The sequence below is a fragment of the Chenopodium quinoa genome, unplaced genomic scaffold (genome assembly GCF_001683475.1).
Source record: "Chenopodium quinoa cultivar QQ74 unplaced genomic scaffold, ASM168347v1, whole genome shotgun sequence".
NCBI classification, from domain to species: domain Eukaryota; kingdom Viridiplantae; phylum Streptophyta; class Magnoliopsida; order Caryophyllales; family Amaranthaceae; genus Chenopodium; species Chenopodium quinoa.
The window spans coordinates 21731-43199 of NW_018744297.1; the positions used below are offsets into that span (position 1 = coordinate 21731).

Below are 21469 nucleotides of genomic sequence, written 5' to 3' on the forward strand. Positions count from 1 at the left end.
CACACCTGACATATAAATGAACTATTAGAATTACAATTATTATTATTAATTTTTTTTTTGTCAAAACTAGACTTAGGGAATAAGCAAAAGTCATTATTAAGTTTGACAATAAATAGGTTTTGTAATATTTAACAATAGCTAGATAATAACGAACCTGTATTAATGTATCTACGTACAAGATATCCGATTGGTGCTTAGAACCCTTGTTGTGACATGTGACTTACCCGCCAATGGACCCAATTTTGCCAAGCCGAACTCTAATAATATGTGTATTGTAAGACTTAAAAAAAAAAGTAAGTAAATAAAGTTTAATTTTGACATCAAAATATTGTGTAAGATTAATTGTGTTTAAGTAGTACACTATACTCAATTAGCAAACTCTACCCTTAACAAATATATATTTTCTTTATGTACATCATTTTAACATAATATAATATTAAATACAAATGTAATTCTTCTAAAGATGCTTCTATATGAGAATTCACTAATACACGCCTTTATAGTTAATATGACGACCATAATATTGTAAATTTTTTTTTTCAAATTTTCTTATTCCATCTAGGCATCTAGCAGTATGTTGGCAGAATATATGTTTTGATTAATCATACGATCATCCGAAGAATGTATGAAAGCAATTCCTCGAACAACTCCAATAATAGTTTTTAAGCCGCAAGTCCCATGTTAGTTATTGAGAACATCCTTTACGAAATGGCGGAGCACGTTTTTAACAATGCAAGTGAGTTAAAATAATTAATTTAAACTAATTCTTACTCAAAAGTAAATGAAATTATTATCCGATTAATAAAAACATTTATTTAAGTTTAAATAATGACTTTAAAATCCTTAAAACACATTCATATTTATTATATATTATATATTGCACATATATACACATACAAAAGTGTATTTTAAATGTTTGTAACAATTCTTTTACAAAAATAAGTGGTGTTAATTGAACTTGTTGTCTTGAACTTAGCTCCGCCCCTAACCTAACACTGACAAAGTACAACATTGTGTAAAAAAAGTTGCTTTATTTGATTTTTTTTTTTAAAAAAAATAATAAAACTTAATATTTTACTAAAATAACGATAGGTATCGTCACCTACCAGAACCTATAGTGATTCCGACATTGCCAGTGTGCATGTATGTTGGTAGAATTTAGAAAACATATAACTAACGCAGCTATTCAATATATGAAAGTCGTGATAAATGCAAAGTTATATTAATCCATACATAAATTCTTGTTATAAGAGTGTAATCCATTGCCAAGAGAGTAGACAATTGTTTCACTCCCACTATATGCTAAAAAGATGACTGCATATAGAATTTGTATAAAAAGCGAACATACAAAGTAATTAACCCCTAATACTATAAGAACTAATTAATTATATATTACTAGCTTAGGCTCCGTGCCATGCACGGTAAGTCTAATTTTTTATTAAAAAAAATTACAGGTAACAAATAATTAATTTTAAAGTTTCATATATGAATCATTAAATATTAATTATGAACAAACAAATAAGATTTGGAATAATATTAATTGTGAACAATTATATAAGATAATTAAATAAGAGTTGGAATAATATTCTAGGTAATTGTATATGGAAGAGAATTAAGAACACCAAATAAATATGAATATATATATTTATTATGAACATATAAAATATTTGGAGTACTACTATTATTATTATACAAATATATTCTAAAAATAAATTACTTAAAAAAAAAGGGGGAGTTTTGGAGGGAAAAAAACAGCACCAGAATATGACATGTCTCACTTCCGATGTCTATTTTAGTATTAAGTTATTGATAAAGAAATAGATTTTGTGAAACTACCCATAACCTGTTTGTCGCAAATGTGATTAATTATACGTAAAATCATTTTCAACCCTGCTCTTTACATTTTATTTTTCTTTATTATTATAACTCACTCAATGCTACAATATCAAACTGGCCTCTCAATCAATCAAATAGGTCATGGTTTCTACACAAATGTAATATTTTATTAAATATAAAAGTAGTAAGAATATTGTCTCATTATAAGTCATACGACAAACACCTGATAGACGAAAAACACTATTCAAATCCAATATGTTTTATTTTAATCGAGAAAAGAATAACATGCAAACTAAAATTATAAAACACATACATGATAATCTAAAATCATAGGGTCTTACCCCATCAACAATGAGACATTCAAGGACAATCTTATGACCCAAAAAATTGCGTTTGGTCACAATACTATAAAGGTAAAATAATATCATGAGCATGATCCATATGAGTTGAATGAGAAGAATTTTTTAAAAATGTCAATCACCTAAGAGCATATAATCACAAGATATGTTCACATAAGCATAAGCTACTTAAGGAAGTTAAAAAAATGAAATAACTAAGGTATAGGCTATATATCAATCAATCAATAATCAATTAACCTATACTAAAAACGAACCTAAAGTGACACTTGTCATGATATCATTAAAAATTTTCCCGGCTTTTTTTTTTCTTTTTTTTTTTTGCCAAATTTGAATGACCACCAATTTTTTACCTACAATAATACTTATTTCCATTTTGACAACACATTTAATCCAATCATACTCAATTAATTTTTTTATTATTATTTTTTAAACATATATTTTATATAATAGGAATCTTTTAGTTACAAATATAGTAACATAGATTAAAATTAAGGTATTGAAATACTTCGTATACTTTTTTTTTTGAAAACAAAATACTTTGTATATCATTATCCAAGATTATTATAATATTGTCAATTTTTTTCTTCCAACTTAAAAATTATTTTAATTTAAAATAGAATAAAATATTTTGGTAGCATAGTTTGTATAAATCTTAAAATTATGCATAATGTTTATAAGAACGACCAAAAAAAATTATTTTGTTATTTATATGTTATAATTGGATTTGCACATTTGTCGAGACACAACTTTAACCATCAATATCCTTAATTAAAGACTATTATTTTGTTACAAATATTATTTTTTGGTAAATTATTGTTAAATTAACATTATTCTTTATAATTTTTGTTATAAAGTTTAATTATTACCGTGCATGGCACGGGACTTAACCTAGTTTATATACTAAAAGACACACTATGACACGTATTAATTTTTGTTGTATCCTTAATATATTTTTTTTTAAATAACTAATTACTATATTTTTTTTTGAAAGAAGTTATTTAAAAAAAAAAGTTTGTTTTTTTCAACTATATAAATAATCAATACTATTTACCAATTTTATGAAAATACGATTTTTTTTCGAGGATTGAATGGAATGAGTCATCACTTCGGTTTTTAATGAGAGAGATACTAAGTGTATTCTTTCTATTCCTTTAAGGCTTTAAGTGTGACTGCTTCAAAGGACATAATCACATGTGCGTTTTCGAATGATGGTTTGTATTCAACAAAAACTTCTTATATGCTTGGTGCAGGATGCAATCTGGACCTTTTCCATAAAGCTTGGGGCGAATTGTGGAGCCTAGAAGCATCTCCGAAAGTGAGACACTTCCTTTATTTGGAAAATGTGCACGAGTACTCTGCCATCTAAAGAGCTGCTAAAATCTTGCCACATAATTGATACTGCTACGTGTTTTTGGTGTGGGAAGGAGGATGAAACTGACATCCATGCGCTATCTTCAGATGTGAAAGTATGCAAGAGCTATGGGTGGACAGTGGTTGTGCGACTGCAGTGCATCAAAATGGTGAAACGATGTGTGAATTACTTGTGATATGGGGGCTGTTAGGAGAGAAGATTAAGCAAAAGGCTGCGGTCCTTGCTTGGTGAAAGTGCAAGTCTATGAATATATTTAACAAAGCAATAATATTTAGAGAGAAAATCCAAAAGCAATTGATTGTTCATTCCACTAAAAAACAATTTACACAAGCCTTAAATAGAAGCAAATGATAATAACTACCTACAAAATAAAATGCTAAATATTAGGAACACAACTCCACTAACAGCTAATCCCATACTCCACTAACTAAGTATTGCCAACTACATTATTCAATTAGGAATCCTAGGCTACCAAACTCCTAAACAATAGGAGTGGATTTTGATCATCACTCAACACTCCCCCTTGAGTCAAAATCACATACACCCAACATTGATCTGAAAAAAAGATAATTGGCAGGGGAAAGAGATTTTGTAAATATATTTGCCACTTGCTCATTTGTGCCAACAAAAGTCAACTTGATCTTTCCATCAGTTACTTACTGCAAAATAAAGTGATGTTGAATGTCCATGTGCTTTGTTCTACCATGAAAGCAAGGATTTTTAGTCATTGCTATTGCTGACTTGTTGTCACAGTATACCTCTGTTGCTTCATTTTGCTCAAAATTGAAGTTTGCAAGAATTTTTCTGAGCCAAATTGCTTGCCTTGATGCTACAGATGCTGTTGTATACTCTACTTTACAAGTTGAGATAGCTACAGTTTCCTGCTTCTTAGAACTCCATGTCACCATTGCTGAACCAAAACTAAAACAGTTACTAGAAGTGCTTTTTCGATCATCCATAATTCCTGCCTAATCGCTGTTATTGTACCCGACCAACTTGCAACTTGACACCTTCGAATACCAAAGACCAAATCTGAATGTTCCAGCTACATAGCGTAGTATTCTCTTGGCTGCACCAAGATGTTGCCTTGTTGGTCTATGCATATACCTTGATACGACACTCACGGAAAAAGAGATGTCGAGTCGAGTGTGTGTCAAGTAATTAAGACCCCCAACTAAGCTCCTGAAATACGTCGAGTCTGCATTCTCAGTTCCATCTTCACGCTGCAGCTTTTCGTTTGTATTCATAGGAGTTGCTACTTCTTCACAACAGCCCACATTGAATTTCTTTAATAAATCAGTAGCATACTTCTCCTGGCTGACAAATATACCTTCCTCACTTTGCTTTACTTCAAGTCTAAGAAAATATTGAAGAAGACCCAAATCAATCATTTCAAAGTTGGTCATCATGCTTGACTTGAACTCAGCAACTAATGACTCACATGAACCCTTGTAAATCATGTCATCAACATATAAACAAACCACTAGAAATTCTCCATTGCTTTGCCACTTCAAATAAAGAGTAGGTTCATTTTCACTTCTAGTGAACCCACTTGCAGAAAAAAATGCATCAATTCTGCTGTACCAAGCACGAGGTGCTTGCTTTAGCCCGTAGAGAGCTTTTCTTAACCTGAAAACTTTATCTTCATTGCCATCTAGAACTAAGCCTTCTGGTTGTGAGACATAAACTTCCTCTTCCAATGTACCATTTAAAAAGGCAAATTTAATATAAAATTGGTACACAGGAAGTTGCAATTGAGCAGCTAAAGCCAAAAATATTCTCACAGTTTCAAATCGAGCAACAGGAGAATAAGTTTCATTAAAATCAATACTTGGCATCTGTGAGCACCCTTTGGCAACGAGTCGAGCCTTTCTCTTCTGTATGCTTCCATCAACATTATACTTTGTTCGGAACACCCATTTCAAACCCACGATGTTCTTATCTTCAGGAGCATCAGCCAACTCCCATGTTGCATTTCTGTCAATAGCCTGCAACTCTTAAATTATAGCTTCTTGCCACTCCGAAATATAGCATCTGCTTCTTCAAAACTGGTTGGATCAGAAACGTACAAGGCAAAACTACAAGAATTATAAAGATCCTGCAAATTTCAAAACTTTCTTAGAGGAGTTTCACTATTGCTGGTGGAATTTGAAGGTATTGGAGATGCATTGTTACTATCTGTAGGTGTAGAAGGAGGTGTGCTCAACGGAGATGAATTTGGAGTTACTAGAGGTGTTGCATCAGTATGCTAAGCACTATCAAAATTTTCTGGAACATGATCACCTAAAATTTTCTTTTCTTCATCCTCCCAACTAGCTTCTTCATTAAATACAATATTTCTACTAATAATAACTTTGCCACTAATTGGGTTATATATATGATATGCATTGGAATAATGAGAATAACCAATAAAAATGCATTTATTAGAGTTTTTATCAAGTTTAGAGTGAAGATTAACCAAAGCATATGCTACACAACCAAAAAACTTTTATTGGCTTACCCGAGGCTTCCTAGATCTCCGTGCCTCATAACGTGTCTGATTGAAGACGGTTAGAGTTGGAGAGATATTGAGTAAATACACTAGTGTAGCAACTACTTCCCCCAAAAATTTGTCTGGAAGTCCCTTTGCCTTTAACATACTCCTCGCCATTTCAACTGTTGTTCGATTTTTGCGCTCCGCTACTCCATTTTGCTTGGGTGAGTATGGAGCAGTGAGGTCTCTGTGAATGCCATCCTCAGCATAGCAGGTATCAAACTCTTCAGAAACAAATTCACTGCCCCTGTTTGTTCGAAGGGTGATTATGCTCCTTCCACTCTGATTCTCTGCTAGGGCCTTGAAATTCTTAAAGTGCTCAAAGGCTTCAGATTTTCTCTTTAAGAAATAGACCCAACTCATCCGAGCATAATCATCAGTAAACATTAAGAAATATCTACTACCTCCCAAAGACTCAATTTTCATGGGACCGCACAGGTCTACATGAACAAGCTTCAAACTCACAGAAGCCCTCCATGATTTGCCAACTGGAAAAGAGGCTCTACTCTGCTTCCCATACACACACCCTACACAAAAATTAAGTTTTTCTATTTTTGAAAGACTAACAACCATTTCTTTTTGACTCAAAAGCCTCAAAACACGCACATTCAAGTGACCATATCTCAAATGCCACAACTCTGATTCAGTTTTCCCTTTGATAACTAATACTTTAGATGAAAAAGCATTAGAAACATCAAGTGGGAACATTTTATTTTGAGTCATATAAATATTTGCAATATAATTACCAGATTTCTTATCAATCACCTTACACACATCATTATCAAATTCAATTTTATATCCACTACTCATCAGTTGACCAATACTTAACAAGTTATGAGCTAAGTTGGGAACAAATTGCATATCATCAAGTAGCTTAACATCACCTTGTGCAGTTTTAATGCCAATTGTTCCTATGCCATTAACTTGAATCTGCTTGTCATCTCCAAGCCTTACTACCCCCTTCTTTGACTCATCGAGATCTTTGAATAACTCTTTTGACCCGGACATATGATTGGAGCAGCCATTCTCCAGAGACCACACAGAATTGCGCTTTTGAGTATGTGAACTAGGTAGGTGAGCCACAAATAGCTTGCTTTCGGTGTTGTTACCATCCACCTTTTCGGTGAAATTTGCTTGCCTTTGTTCACTTCTCAGTTCATTCCTCTGTTTCGACCAGCAGTCAGCCTCTTTATGCCCATATTTTTTACAATATCGGCATTCACCATGAAATTGAGTACGTCCTCTACCTCGACCATACCTTTTATCACGACCCCAGCCTCGGCCTCGAAATCCACATCTGCCTGTACCAAAGTTCCATGAATTCTCCATCTTCCCCTTAGAGGAAGACTCACCCTTTACTTGAAAGGCTTTCTCCTCCTCTTTTACATCTTCATTTTTTGTAAGCCTTACTTCATGTGCTAACAGGAAGCACATTAATTCATCAAAGGTATAAGTAGACATATCCTTTGATTCTTCAATTGCTACAACCACATGATTATAATCACTGTTTAAACTCCTCAAAACTTTGCTCACCACTCTTTCATTGCTAATGATTTCACCATATGATTTCATCAGATTAATAATCCCCGACATCTTAGACAAATAACTCTACATCAACTATTTCTTTTACTTTTTTAAACCATCAAATTTAGAACGAAGGGGTTGCAATTTGACAGAGATTACCTTCTTGTCACCAAAGTATTCATGCTTAATTATCTCCCATGCTTCTTTTGCTGTCTTGGCCGACGAAATTCGAGGAAAGATATCATCATCCATTACCGATTGGATGAAGAATAATGCTTTTGCATCTTTCTTTCAATTTTCACGCAGCTTTTGATCTGGTTCCGCCGGTGGTTCCTTCGGCTCCTTATACCCCGTCTCAACAATCTCCCATAACTCTTGAGATTTAAATAGGGTCTCCATCTTGATGCTCCAAAGGTGATATCTTTCACCTTTGAAAGAGGGAATTAAAGGCTGGGAAGAAGTATTCACTCCGTTGTTTGCCATGAATTTGCTAGTTTGATCTCAATGTGTTTGCACTCACTGAAATTTTTTTCTTCGGTTTCTCTCTCCTACTTTCCCTTTCTCCATACTGTTGAAGTAAAGGTGGACGGAACTTGGAATTCACGTGTAGGCCAAGATTAATGATTTTGTGGAACAAAGTTTCTTTTTTGACTTTTCTTTTGGTTGCTCTGATACCATGAAAGTGCAAGTCAAAGAACATATTTAACAAATCAATAATATTTAGAGAGAAAACCCAAAAGCAATTGATTGTTCATTCCACTAAAAAACCAATTTACATAAGCCTTAAATAGAAGCAAATGATAATAACTACCTACAAAATAAAATGCTAAATATTAGGAACACAACTCCATTAACGGCTAATCCCATACTCCACTAACTAAGTACTGCCAACTACATTATTCAATTAGGAATCCTAGGTTACCAAACTCCTAAACAATAGGAGTGGATTTTGATCATAACTCAACACTTGGGTCATATGGAAAGAGAGGAATGATAAGATTTATGCTAGAACTACCACCCCCAAGGAGATTTTGCTTGGCAGAGTTCTTAAAGCTGTAGAGGAGCACGGGATGTACAACAAAAAAGTGTAAGTAGTGGCCTCTAGCAAGCCCAATCCCAGCAGCAACAAATGGAGTTCGCCTCCAGTAGGTGTTGTAAAGCTTAACTCAGATGCATCCTTATGTGATGAAGGATGGGATGGCTTGGGAGTGGTTGCTCGGGACAATGAAGGGGATGTGTTGTTTGCTTCAACACGCACAATACGAGCTTGGTGGCCCCCAGAAATTGCTGTAGGTAAGGCACTTCTCCTTGCTATTAAACTGGCCAAGCGCTATGGGTATAAGAAGGTGTTCTTGAGTCTGACAGCCAAGTACTTATTAAACGTCTCTCGCAAGCTTCATTTTACTTGTTTGATTTTGATGTAGTATTAGAGGATATTCTGTCAATTAGTAGTGCTTTTACGTCTTTTTCTTGGTCTCATGTCAAAAGGGATGGCAACATTGTAGCTCATCACCTCGCGAAGCTAATAATGCCTTTTGGTCGAACAAATATGGGTGAATCATTGTCATGTGATGATCTCCCCTTATGTACTCTCGGACAAATTGTCCTTTGAATGAAATGCATTAGCTCGGCTTCCCCTTAAAAAAATAATAATAAAAATACGAAATTAATTATGGAATAATAAGGAACTATATAATCTTTTTCAAGAAAATGTAATTTTGGTGAAATATTTTTTAAGAATTTGATCTTAATCAAATATTCCATGTTACTTCAATTTTGTTCAAGATATTTAACAATTTTTATAACTTATGCTATAAATAAATTAATTTGTCAAAAGAAGATATGGGATAATTAAAATAACCGTGTATGGCATGGGACATAACCTAGTAATAAAATATATTCAGGTAAGTGTATAGTTATGTACTCCCTCCATTCCTAAAAGTTCGACTCACTTTGCATTTGCACGATCTCCAATGAACATATTTGACCATTAATAACTTCGGCTATGTATAAGTAAAATTTTAATAAAGTTTTTATTTGAAAAATTTATCATAAGGGGAATCTAACAAGATCAACTTTGTTAATTTATTTTGGTTGTATAAATCATAGAATGTTGTCAAAGTTACTTTATTTTGACCACATGAATAGTAAATGAGTCGAACTTATAAGAACGGAGGTAGTATAATTTTTATTTGTAATTTCAGTTATATGGTTATACCGTTTAACATTTATTGTAAAATGATATTTTAAACACAATTATATAAACTTTGATAATGATGTCTTTATGTAAAAACATGAAAGCCAATGAGAAGGATATTAAAATGAGAAGGATGAGAAGGAATCCTAGCCGTGCAAATCATTTAATCTAAAGTATAGCGTGCAACTGTTGCAGATTGACCAAAATAAATAAAAATCAACAATAAAGAATTTGAAAGGCTCGATACATATATCTGCAGATTTGCTTTCTTCCTCCATGAAAACACCTCCATTATTATGGTATCTCTCATTCTATCAATCTCTCACCCCTTTTTAAAAGGATATGATGTATCGCTATGATGAATTGAATGAGAAGAGTTACGTGGTTTAACCACGATGTTTTGAATTACGGAGTATATTAACCATCAAGAGTGACTCAAAAGTGGCTATAAATACTTATAGTCACTTCACTCAATTCCTTCTCCATTAAGCCAAGTTTAATATCTCTTTCTTTTTCTTTCTCTCTCTAAAATATTAACTATAAGAGTTTCTTTATTAACTCTCAAACACTTAGATTTTCAAAAAAACTCTCCACCAATGGATGATCTTTTACAGCCTATTTTGATACTTCATATTGGTGTCAGCAAGGAGGTCCAAGGGATAGGAGTTTTCTACATAAATGAAGTCCTCTAGAGCTTGTTACAATATCCATGCATGTAAGTGTCCACATCACCATTTGAAAATAGATAAACGAGCCAAATGGGGGAGGAATTACATGCATAGGAAGAGGAGTCGCTTGAATAGAAGAATTAACAAGCAATGGAGTGAGAGACCAAAAATTCTAGAAGATAAAGAGGGTCCTTCTGACCCTTGCGCTTTTTCAATGAGTGAAAATGCTGATCTCCTAAGGAATCATATCCTCCCTAAGGTTGATCAAAACGATCAATTAAACGATGCTCTGGTCTCATAGACATCATTAGAAGCGCGTCCACTTTAGCATGTTGTGAGTATGCTTGACACTCATAGGAAGTGGATATTGACATAATATGATTAGTGACAAGGAAAGTAGGGAGCTGTCAACAAATTTTTAAGGGACTTGTAAACCGTTCATAAGGCAACCACGATTAAGGGACAAGGATAGGCAACAACGATTGACCCGTGAAGGTTACACCTCATTCATACTCCATGAGATTACTAACTCCATATGGTTCAGAACCATGAAAGGAAGATCGCAGATGATGGTATAAAGTGAGTCGTGGAGTCACATTCGCTCGTATTGGCCTGCACTCGATATTATTGTGAAAAGTGATTACTGCGATCTCAAAAAATCTAGGATTCAATTTTCTCTAAACTAGATTAGGCTAGATTATCTAAATATTAAGGCACACATAATTCTAAAATATTAGTGATCATCACTTGATTAAACAATGCAACAAGATTAAAAAGGAACCTAAACCGGTCGTTCAAATTATCTTATTAGGCGTTATATTCAATTACATATTCCCTTTAAACATGAAATATGGTGATCAACAATAAATAATATATTCAAAAATAATAATGGAAGCAATTTAATCATAACATCGCTACTGAAATCATCAAAATCATAATAATAAATCCTAACATTCCAGCAATAAAATAATATTAAGTAATTAATAAATTAAACTACTCACGTTCTGTGCTTTTTTTAATTGCTACATCATGAATTAGTAACTTCAAAGAATACTTAATAAAATTGAAATTACATTAAAATAAAGTTGAATTGATTTGGTCCAAACCCTCAATCGTTCTTCTTTTCACGCCTTGATTTAAGTATGGAACTTCGGGTGTTATATGGACTCCTTGGAGTGCTTAAGGAGGGAATGGTGAAATTAGGTGAATAGGTTTAAGGCTTAGAATATGAATTAGCTTCGTATTTATTTATAGAGAAAATTCGAAGGGTGAGGTACGAAACCCTAAAAACGAGGCGCTGTAAAAGAATAAATTGCAATGTCACGACAGAACTATTGTGGCACGGTAGAAATTTTCGTTGCACGACACAATTGTTGTGACACATCAATTCTGACAAGGTACAATATCTATTTATAAGTTTAAAAGTCAAAAACCGTTAAAAGATAAAGATGGGTAAAAAAAATTGACATGGCATAGCGACGTTTGTCGTGGCATGACAATGTTTGACGCGGCTTAGCAATTCTGCCGTGGCATGGAAGATGATTTTTCTGATATTCTTGTTTAAAATTCGTTTTATCTTTTATTTTACATTAAGAGTGGGATAATTTGACATTGTTTTAGCTATTCTGAACTTAATTAGGTTTTTGGGCTTTAATATTTATTAATTGGGCTCAATTAATAAATGAAATGGATAAAAAGGTTTTTGGGTTGAAATGTGAATTAGACTATGCTTTGACTAAAGACTTGGACTGATATTTGGACTTCTTTGTTAACTGTGTTTGATTGAATATGAATTTTAAACACTCCCGAGATTAAAAATTTAACCTGACCGATTACTGCGGTGAAAGGTTGTTTATCATAGAGTTTGGTTTTAGGGAGATATTTTTAAGCATCTACAGGTTTGCAAGGTATGAGCCATGGAAATCAAAGCGATCTTCCCTCCTTCATTTGAGAGAAAATTAGAGGAACTGAGGGGGGAGATGCATACCCTGGTGTACAAGTGTAAATGCTAGTGTTGGGATGACGAGATCATCAACAATCATAGGATCAATTGGTTTCTTTTGGAGCCTACAACGATGGGTTCAAGGATTATCTCAATGATCCTGGTCTGAAGAATGATGTCGTAGAAAAATTCCAAGAAGACCTCGGGTACTAAGGGAAACATAATAAGTATATCTATGTATCTATTTAGCCTTGACTCCCAAAGAGCATATGCAATTCAAAATTACTATGTTTTGAAATGCTTTACTTTTGTATTTTTTTACTTGTATATATATGAAGTTAATGTTTAATGTCTTCTGTTTTCTCCATTTGCAATTAAATATACACAATGCTTCCTAACATTTTACAAGAAAGTCATATATACTTTGATTGGCTTCAAACGCCATCAACCATCAAAATTAGGGGGCAATTTGTTACGACAAAATTTTAAATTTTGACTTTTCTTGACTCTTTCTTGACTTTAACCTAATTGACCGAATTAAATGAACTTTAGAATTAGTAAAAGGCTTTGGGTTAGTCGATGGTAGCAATTAAAGGTGGGATGGACTTAATCAAAGGCCCAATGTGAAGAAAGGATGGGCTTAGGTGCAAAAGTGGACAATTCGATATTTCAAAGAGAGTTGGTGCCAAGAAAACTAACTGAAAAATAGTTATTAAAGTTAGCCAAAACTGCTCTAATTTTTCTATAAATAGACCGAGGCAAGGGGGCCGTATGAAGGACATGAATAAATCAATCAGCAACAACCATTTTATATTCTTTAAGCTTTCTTCTTAGCTTTTTTAGTTTTCCTTTGGCTTAGTAGACAAGCAATATTGTGGCTTTTTATAGCATGTATTGAAGATCGATTGTCTTTTCCAATTGTATGAACAAGGAGGTAACCTCTCCTTCAAATTGTACAATGATAGACCTGACTTTATTCTTTAATTAATGGAGAGCATTTGTATCTAATTTATGTCATATGTTTATCAACTCGTTTCTTTAAGTAGTCTAACATGTTTGATTTCTTTGGGAAGCTTCCTTATTGGGTGTTTTTTTTTTTTGGTTACGTGAGCGAGGTATCAATCTTTTGAAACACAGTAACTTGAGGGGCAACCCCCTAATTATGTTAAACAAGATACGGTATTTGACTTGTTGACAAAGAACAATGTTTTTCGGGGTGGCTCGGCTGGGGTTTTTAGGATTGGGCTAAGGTGGTGTGTTGTGATGGTGGCCTGGTCAGCTCGGGTGGGTTTCATTAGGGTGCTAGAAGTATGGTGAGGGTGTCGGTGATGGGGGTGGGATGGGGAGGGGGACTGCTGACGGTGGGGGTCAGGGTTTGCCGGTGGTCGGGCTGGGTTAAGGTTAAATTAGTTTAGGGTTTAGGTTTTATTTTTAATATTTTTTTATAATATTTTACGAATTGTTTATTAACACGTGCACGTGGTGAGCCCTACTAATGAATTTAATCCCAAAACCTGTCAAGTGGTGGTGAAATCGATTTTTTTTGGGAGTTTTTTTTGTGGTATTTTAATACAAGTTTTGGATATTGTTTTATAATTAATTTTTTAGCAATTATGTGATGTTATAAGTCAAAAAATTCTTATTATTTTGCACATATTAACATAATATTGTTGGATGAAGAACATAATAAACTAGTTTTTGCCCCGCCGTACAAAGAACTAATTCAGAATAATAAAACTTGTAAATAATAAAAGTTAATTAAATAAAGTTAGTTTAAATGAAATGACTAATGTACATTGAATTTATTTAATGTCTACCCTAAAAACTCTTGTATTAGATATATAATTTAAAATATTTTATAAATTACTGTAAGTTTTTATTCATTAAATTTTTTAGTATGTTATTTTTACGGAAATTTTATCAACAACTTCTATTTAAATCACCACTTTTGAGAGCAAGTATCAATTTTTTTTTTTTGAAAAAAAAACTATTACAAAACCTCAAAAAGTCTGAGTAGCACTACCACTAAAGATCTATTAACTATTATTAAACAAAACGTTGCTGGCATCATCGCTATCCATAAGTCATTCTCACATTAAACTTTTCCCGCCTAAATGCAAGGTTGATGTCATCTCTCTCTCTATCTCTCTCTCTTTTTTTTTGTTTTTTTAATAGTGTTACCATATTTAACAATTTTAAAATTCGAATATTAGAAACTTCTACATTACAATTTCAGCTCCTAAGAAAATGAAATAATTGTAAATAGCCCATTATTAAATGAACTTGGACATTGAAACATGTATTTGACGATATTGAACAGGTTTTATATCATAATATTAATGAAAATCTAAAAATTTAAAATTACAAATATTTTTGTACGAGGTGCATAATTCTTATTTATATATATATATTTTTTTTTTTCAAATGTATAAATTATATATTTTTTTGACGGGTTCAAATGTATAAATTATAAAAATAGATTTATATAAACCATGCATTGCAAGGGTTCTAACCCAATAATAAATTAAAAACCATATTATTCAATTAATCATTGCACAAAAGATAATGAAAAAGCACCTCCATTGAGGATTAATATTACCAATTCAAAAACTCAAGGTCAACTTAATAATCATCGGAGTAATTGATGGAGCACCGTATATATAAATAGTTAAATAATAAAAATGTTTAGTTGTACATACATTATCATACATTCATAATTCACAAACTTACAAAAGTCCTGTAACCTAAAAAATTCATTCAATTGCAATGCCTGTTAAGAATACAACTGTGGAATTAACAATTTTTAAATATCTAATTCAACAAAATAAAATATAATGCATCAATTTAAAATTAATGTAATACATCAAAATCAACTAACGTGTGTGACAGCATAGTTCATGAGTATAGTGATACTCCTTGCATATTGTTTGACTTATCGGAGGTTAGATGATATTGCTTTGTACCTACCGATTGCTAACTTGTGCGCTTGATGCCTTAGATTTTAAGTCTCTTAATTATATATTATTCAATGTGCAAGAAAGAGTCAATAATAACTAATAAGTTGATCTTTCCACGATAACATTTCTTTCTCAAATTTTTTTTTTTAATTATACTAGGTTAAGTATCGTGTCATACATGGTAACTTTCAATTACTTTTCTTTAATTTTAAAAGCAAGATGGGGGATATTATTAATAGGGCATCAAGTTACATCTAGTTCAGCAAGAGAAGAAATCTGGCTAAGTTAGGGCATGTTCACGTTTACTGAAGTGAGCTGAACTAAACTGAACTGAACTGATTGGAGCTGAACTGAACTGAATTGAACTGAAATGAATATTTTATGAGAGAGGGAATTAGGAGCTGAACTGAACTGAACTAAATTGAAATTAAGTAAATGTGAACAGGCCCTTATTAATTTGTAAATTGAATTTACTATAAAAGTATATTATTAGCAAAATAGATAATTTAAAATGCATTTGTGTGTATTTATATATATTTCATCAACAAATTTCCATCGTTTTTTTCTTGTTAACCAAATAAAGATCTAAATTGAACCGAACTGATTGGAGCTGAACTGAACTGAACTGATTGAAGCTAAATTGAAATGAAATGAAATGAGCTGAAATGAATATTTTATGAGAGAGGGAATTAGGAGCTGAACTGAACTGAACTAAACTGAAATTAAGTAAATGTGAACATGCCCTTATTAATTTGTAAACTGAATTTACTATAAAAGTATATTATTAGCAAAATAGATAATTTAAAATGCATTTGTGTGTATTTATATATATTTCATCAACAAATTTCCATCGTTTTCTTCTTGTTAACCAAATAAAGATCTAAAATATGTATTTAACCCGTAAATAGATTTCTTTTTTGCACACTATTATTCATTTTCTCTTATGTATGTATTTTTTTTTCCAATAATCAACTCACTTAAAATATTTTTTCTTAACTTTCTTGGCAAGCTTTTCATACATGATTAAATATTTTTTTTTTGTTTTTTTTAAAAATCCTTGTTTTATTAATGGTATAGTAGTACGTAACTCAACCTATGTCATAAATTATGTTGAGAAGTTTATGGTATTAATATATATATGGAGAGTGTGAGGGATAGCTCAAGTGGTTAGAGCTCCCCTCCCGATTCCAGGTGATACTGGGATCATAACTCATTACCCGCCCTTATGGCTCTCTAAACACCAAAAAATTAATATATATTTGGATGACACTTTAAATCTTTTCTTAATATTTTTTTTGAAGGAAAATCTTTTGTAATTTTTTATTTATGTATAAGATTTATTTCTTACATAGATATTAAAAACAAAAAAATAAGGGACACATAATAAAATAACACGTGTCATTGCTGGTGTGTCTTTTAGTTTATAGTTATTACTAGTTCTGTCCCCGTGCAATGCACAAGTATGATATAATAATCTATAACTAATACTAAAGTAGCAACCGCTGATATTACAGTTGACATCATCTTTCTTCAAATTGTACACATGTTGCTTTTCTATTAAATTTTTCCCCACCTAAAAGCTTTCATGATGTCATTTTTATTTGTTTTGTGATATTTCATAAGAAGCTAAGTAAATCTTTCAACAATGCAAGTTTATTCTAGAAAATTAGAATACAATAATTTGTCTTTGCATTAGCTCTAAGTTTCTTATAAAAAAATAGATATTTTGAGCTTGGGATTATGCATTGCACCTTGATTATAATACTAGAGTACAATAATTTATTATATTGAATGATAATATTTAAATATAATTTATTTTTAGTGATACGTATTTTCTTCTAAATTAAATTATGGAGTACAATCAACCTTACTTTAGCTTTTTATTAATTGACTTTCTTTGACCTAATTTGTAAACCCAGTTTTATTTTCAATATCTTATATTATGCGTTGTTAAATATGAATTATAAATTTTTCAGTAGCCATTGATATTATTCCTTTAAAATAATTTGTAATTAAGTTATTTATGCGCTTTAAAGTTAGGTTTTAAGGGATATTAGGTTGTTAGTGATTTAGTGGCATATTAATCTCCTCAAATAAAGTATATAGTAGATTTTTAGGAGTATTAGAAATTAGTTTATTTGGTGGAGTAAATCATGGCCCATGTTTATCCTCTAAGTACTAGCATTATCTACTTTTAAGTTTATACTGTAGGGAAAGAGGCATATGTGTATTTCATGATGGATGGAGTATGCAAGTATCAGTATTATTTTCTATTAAAAAAAAATCAGTATTATTTTCAATGTTTATTTATGTTCTCTTTTACTTCTTAGGGCCTGTTCATATTTACTTATTTTCAGTTCAATTCAGTTCAGCTCCAATCAGTTTAGTTCAGTTCAGTTCAGCTCCAATCAGTTCAGTTCAGTTCAGTTTAGTTCAGCTCTTAATTTCCCTCTTTCATAAAATATTCATTTCAGCTTAGTTCAGTTCAGTTCAGTTCAGTTCAGCTCCAATCAGTTCAGTTCAGTTCAGTTCAGTTCAGCTCAGTTCAGTAAATATGAACAGGCCCTTATTCCAACAGTAGGATGATTGATGGTTATGAAATTTTGACTTAATATTTTGATTTTGTAGAGTCTTTACAGCTCCTACATCAAAGGGTTTTGGTTATTCATCAATTCGGATGTTGTGTTAATTACTTTAAAGTTGGCTACTAGAGGGCAATTAGAAAGCAATATTGAATGTATTATAAGTATATCATTAACTATATAGGCTTATGATTTTGATGTGAATCGAGTCCCCTTCCTTATAACTATTTTTATTGCTTTATTTAGGTACTCTCTTGGTTTTACCTTACTCTTAAAGTAGGGGTTTTACAAGTGAGTTTTTAATAATGTTTTTATTATTTTCTTAGTAGTAGTTATGGGGCCTTGGGCTTCCAAAGTTGTGTTAATTAATTAGTGGGCTCTCTTGGTTCATTAATTAATTATTAGGGCTTTTTATTTAGTTTGCTTGCAGGGCAAGTAGGATAGATTTATTTTTCCTATATATACTAGTTGTATGTCAATTATTTTAACAGGATGTTTTATGAATTATAATTTGAGATTATTGAGCTTTTGCTTGAAGAGAACTTTGTTAAGGTTCAAACTAGTTGTTAACTAGGGTTTTGGGATCGTTACTCCTAAAATCAAACTTAGAAGTCGTTGCCTTCTAAGACTATCTTTCAAATTTCCACCATTAAAATCACTCAAATCCTTCCATCAAATATAAACCGTCAAAATACACATCAAATTGGTATCAAGAGCCTAGGTTTTGTAAGTTCTCTCGACTTACACGATTGATAAGAAGAAGAAAAAAATCCTTATTCGTACTCAAGCGGATGAATTGCAGAATTCGTTGGTATCTGTGCAAAAGGTACTCGTAACTTCTACATAGTAGTTTACTTGTTGGTATGTGCTCTTAATTTTCTTGGTGAGTTAGTGGAATTGCTGCCAAATTACAAAGTATTGGTTTAGTTAGAAGAATAAGTTGTGCCGTCATTATTGTTGTGTTGCAGTTATCGTAGTCGGTGGTATTAATTGAATTTTAAAGCATACTAATTTAAGGTGATTGTATTTTGGTAATTAGTTGCTTTGTTTGCTTTATCAAAATATTTTTATTGCCTTTAGTACGACTTGCTGCAAGATTATTATTTTTGGAGATAATTGGCCACGAATAGGACTGTGATTATTTTGACATCATGAGTACTTTAACAAAGGAAGATCTGGATACTATGCTTGTTGATATGATGAGAAATTTTAATGCGAGTCTTGAACGAATGAATGAGAAAATTGAGAAGAGTACACAAGAAATTGCTCAAACCAATCAAAGGGTTGAAACTTTGTCTACTCAAGTGATTGGGGAAGGAAGAATAATCAACAACGAACAACCTAGGGGAATCATGAGAAATTTTCCAATTGACAATGATCGAGATTTGAAGTTGTTGGAACTTCCGGAATTTACAGGTGATGGGGATGCCGAAGACTTTTTAGATTGGGTTCGTCAGATGGAAAAGGTCTTTGATTATAAAGGTTTTGATGAGCAAAAAGCCTACAAGGTTGCAAACCTAAAACTGACGAGATATGCTTCTCTATGGTTTGAGAATTTACGTGCCAAGAGATTGAGAGAAGATGAGCCACGAATTAATACTTGGAACGAGTTGAAGAGACAATTAAGGAAACGGTTCCTACCACGGGAATTTATCCAAGATCAATTCTTGAAGTTGAATCATCTTGAACAAAAGAATCTTAGTGTCGCTGAATACACTAAAGAGTTTGAGAAATTGTGCATGCTTTGTGATTTGCAGGAAAAAGAGGAGATGAAGATTGGACGATACATAAAAGGGTTAACACCTTCGATTTCTCACAAGGTGGAAACATCAAATTATGTGTTCTTTGATGATGTCTTAAGGTTGGCAGAGAGATTTGAGAAACAGGAGAAAGAAAAGAAAATTTCTTATTTCAAGGAGAGGAAGTCATTCTTTAATGGTGAGGGTTCGAATATCAACTCTAACAATTCAAACAATGAAGGGAAGATGATTGTTGTTACTCCCGAACAAGCTGCATTGGCGAAAAAAGTTTGTTTCAAGTGTCAAGGCATGGGACACATTGCTAGAGATTGTGGTAACAAAGTGACGGTATCCAAGAAGGAACATAGAATGTTGTTGGCTTATCTTGACCAAGAAGAGAAAGAGAAGGAGAGTACATGTTTGCTCAATACAGAGGAAGAGTTTGATTTTGAAGAGTTTGAGGGTCAAGAAAAGATTACTCCTGAACCTGAACATCACCATATCGGTATCTTAAGGAGAGTTTTGCATGCTAATTTTGTTCCTCCTACTACACATGAGCAAAGGAAAAATTTGTTCCATACTATATGCAAAGTGGGTGATAGGAGTTGCTCGTTGATTATAGATACGGGATCGTGCACCAATGTTGCATCTACTAAGTTGGTTGACACTATGAATCTTTCTACTAGGGACCATCCTACTCCTTACAAGCTTAATTGGTTACATGATGGAGATGGACTACAAGTTAAAAGGCAAGCTTTGGTGAACTTTTCCATGGGTTCATATTCTGATAGTGTATGGTGTGATATTTTACCTATGACTGCTTGTTCTATACTCTTGGGTCGTCCTTGGCAATTGATCGAGGGGTGTTATTTAATGGTGTTACAAATGTTTATTCAGTGAAGGTTGGGGATAAGAGAGTCCAATTACATCCTTTACCCCCTAAGGCGCCACCTATTCAAGCTCCTGCTAGAGAGTTGTTGATTATGCCTAAACTTAACAAAAAGGAAAGAAGGGCTAATATGTTGTCATTGAGAAACCAACACCCTTTTGAGATTGGTGAGTATGTTTTCTTATCTTTAAATGCTCAAAAAATCTTTAATAATTCTAGAGGTAAGAATGAACCATTAGAGGAAGGACCTTTCAAGATTGTGCATAGGGAGAATTATGATACTTTTCAAGTACTTCTTGGAGCGGGAATTTGCGCTACTATGAGGGCTAGTGACTTGGTACCTTGTCTTCCGAACGAAACTTGAGGGCAAGTTTTTTTTAAGAGGGAGGGAATGATGTGAATCGAGTCCCCTTCCTTATAACTATTTTTATTGCTTTATTTAGGTACTCTCTTGGTTTTACCTTACTCTTAAAGTAGGGGTTTTACAAGTGAGTTTTTAATAATGTTTTTATTATTTTCTTAGTAGTAGTTATGGGGCCTTGGGCTTCCAAAGTTGTGTTAATTAATTAGTGGGCTCTCTTGGTTCATTAATTAATTATTAGGGCTTTTTATTTAGTTTGCTTGCAGGGCAAGTAGGATAGATTTATTTTTCCTATATATACTAGTTGTATGTCAATTATTTTAACAGGATGTTTTATGAATTATAATTTGAGATTATTGAGCTTTTGCTTGAAGAGAACTTTGTTAAGGTTCAAACTAGTTGTTAACTAGGGTTTTGGGATCGTTACTCCTAAAATCAAACTTAGAAGTCGTTGCCTTCTAAGACTATCTTTCAAATTTCCACCATTAAAATCACTCAAATCCTTCCATC

At 32.5% G+C, this 21469-nt stretch overlaps 1 protein-coding gene across 1 annotated transcript; it reads left to right on the forward strand.

The window, feature by feature from the left end:
• The first annotated feature begins 19121 nt into the window (after window positions 1-19121).
• Window positions 19122-20609, forward strand: LOC110695379. Its single transcript, XM_021872616.1, has one exon. The coding sequence runs from the start codon at window positions 19122-19124 to the stop codon at window positions 20607-20609; it is 1488 nt and encodes a 495-aa protein (XP_021728308.1).
• The last annotated feature ends 860 nt before the right edge of the window (window positions 20610-21469 follow it).

Bases quoted from the DNA above. Each gene is read 5' to 3' on its own strand.
- LOC110695379 (XM_021872616.1), top strand. From the start codon at position 19,122: ATGAGTACTTTAACAAAGGAAGATCTGGATACTATGCTTGTTGATATG.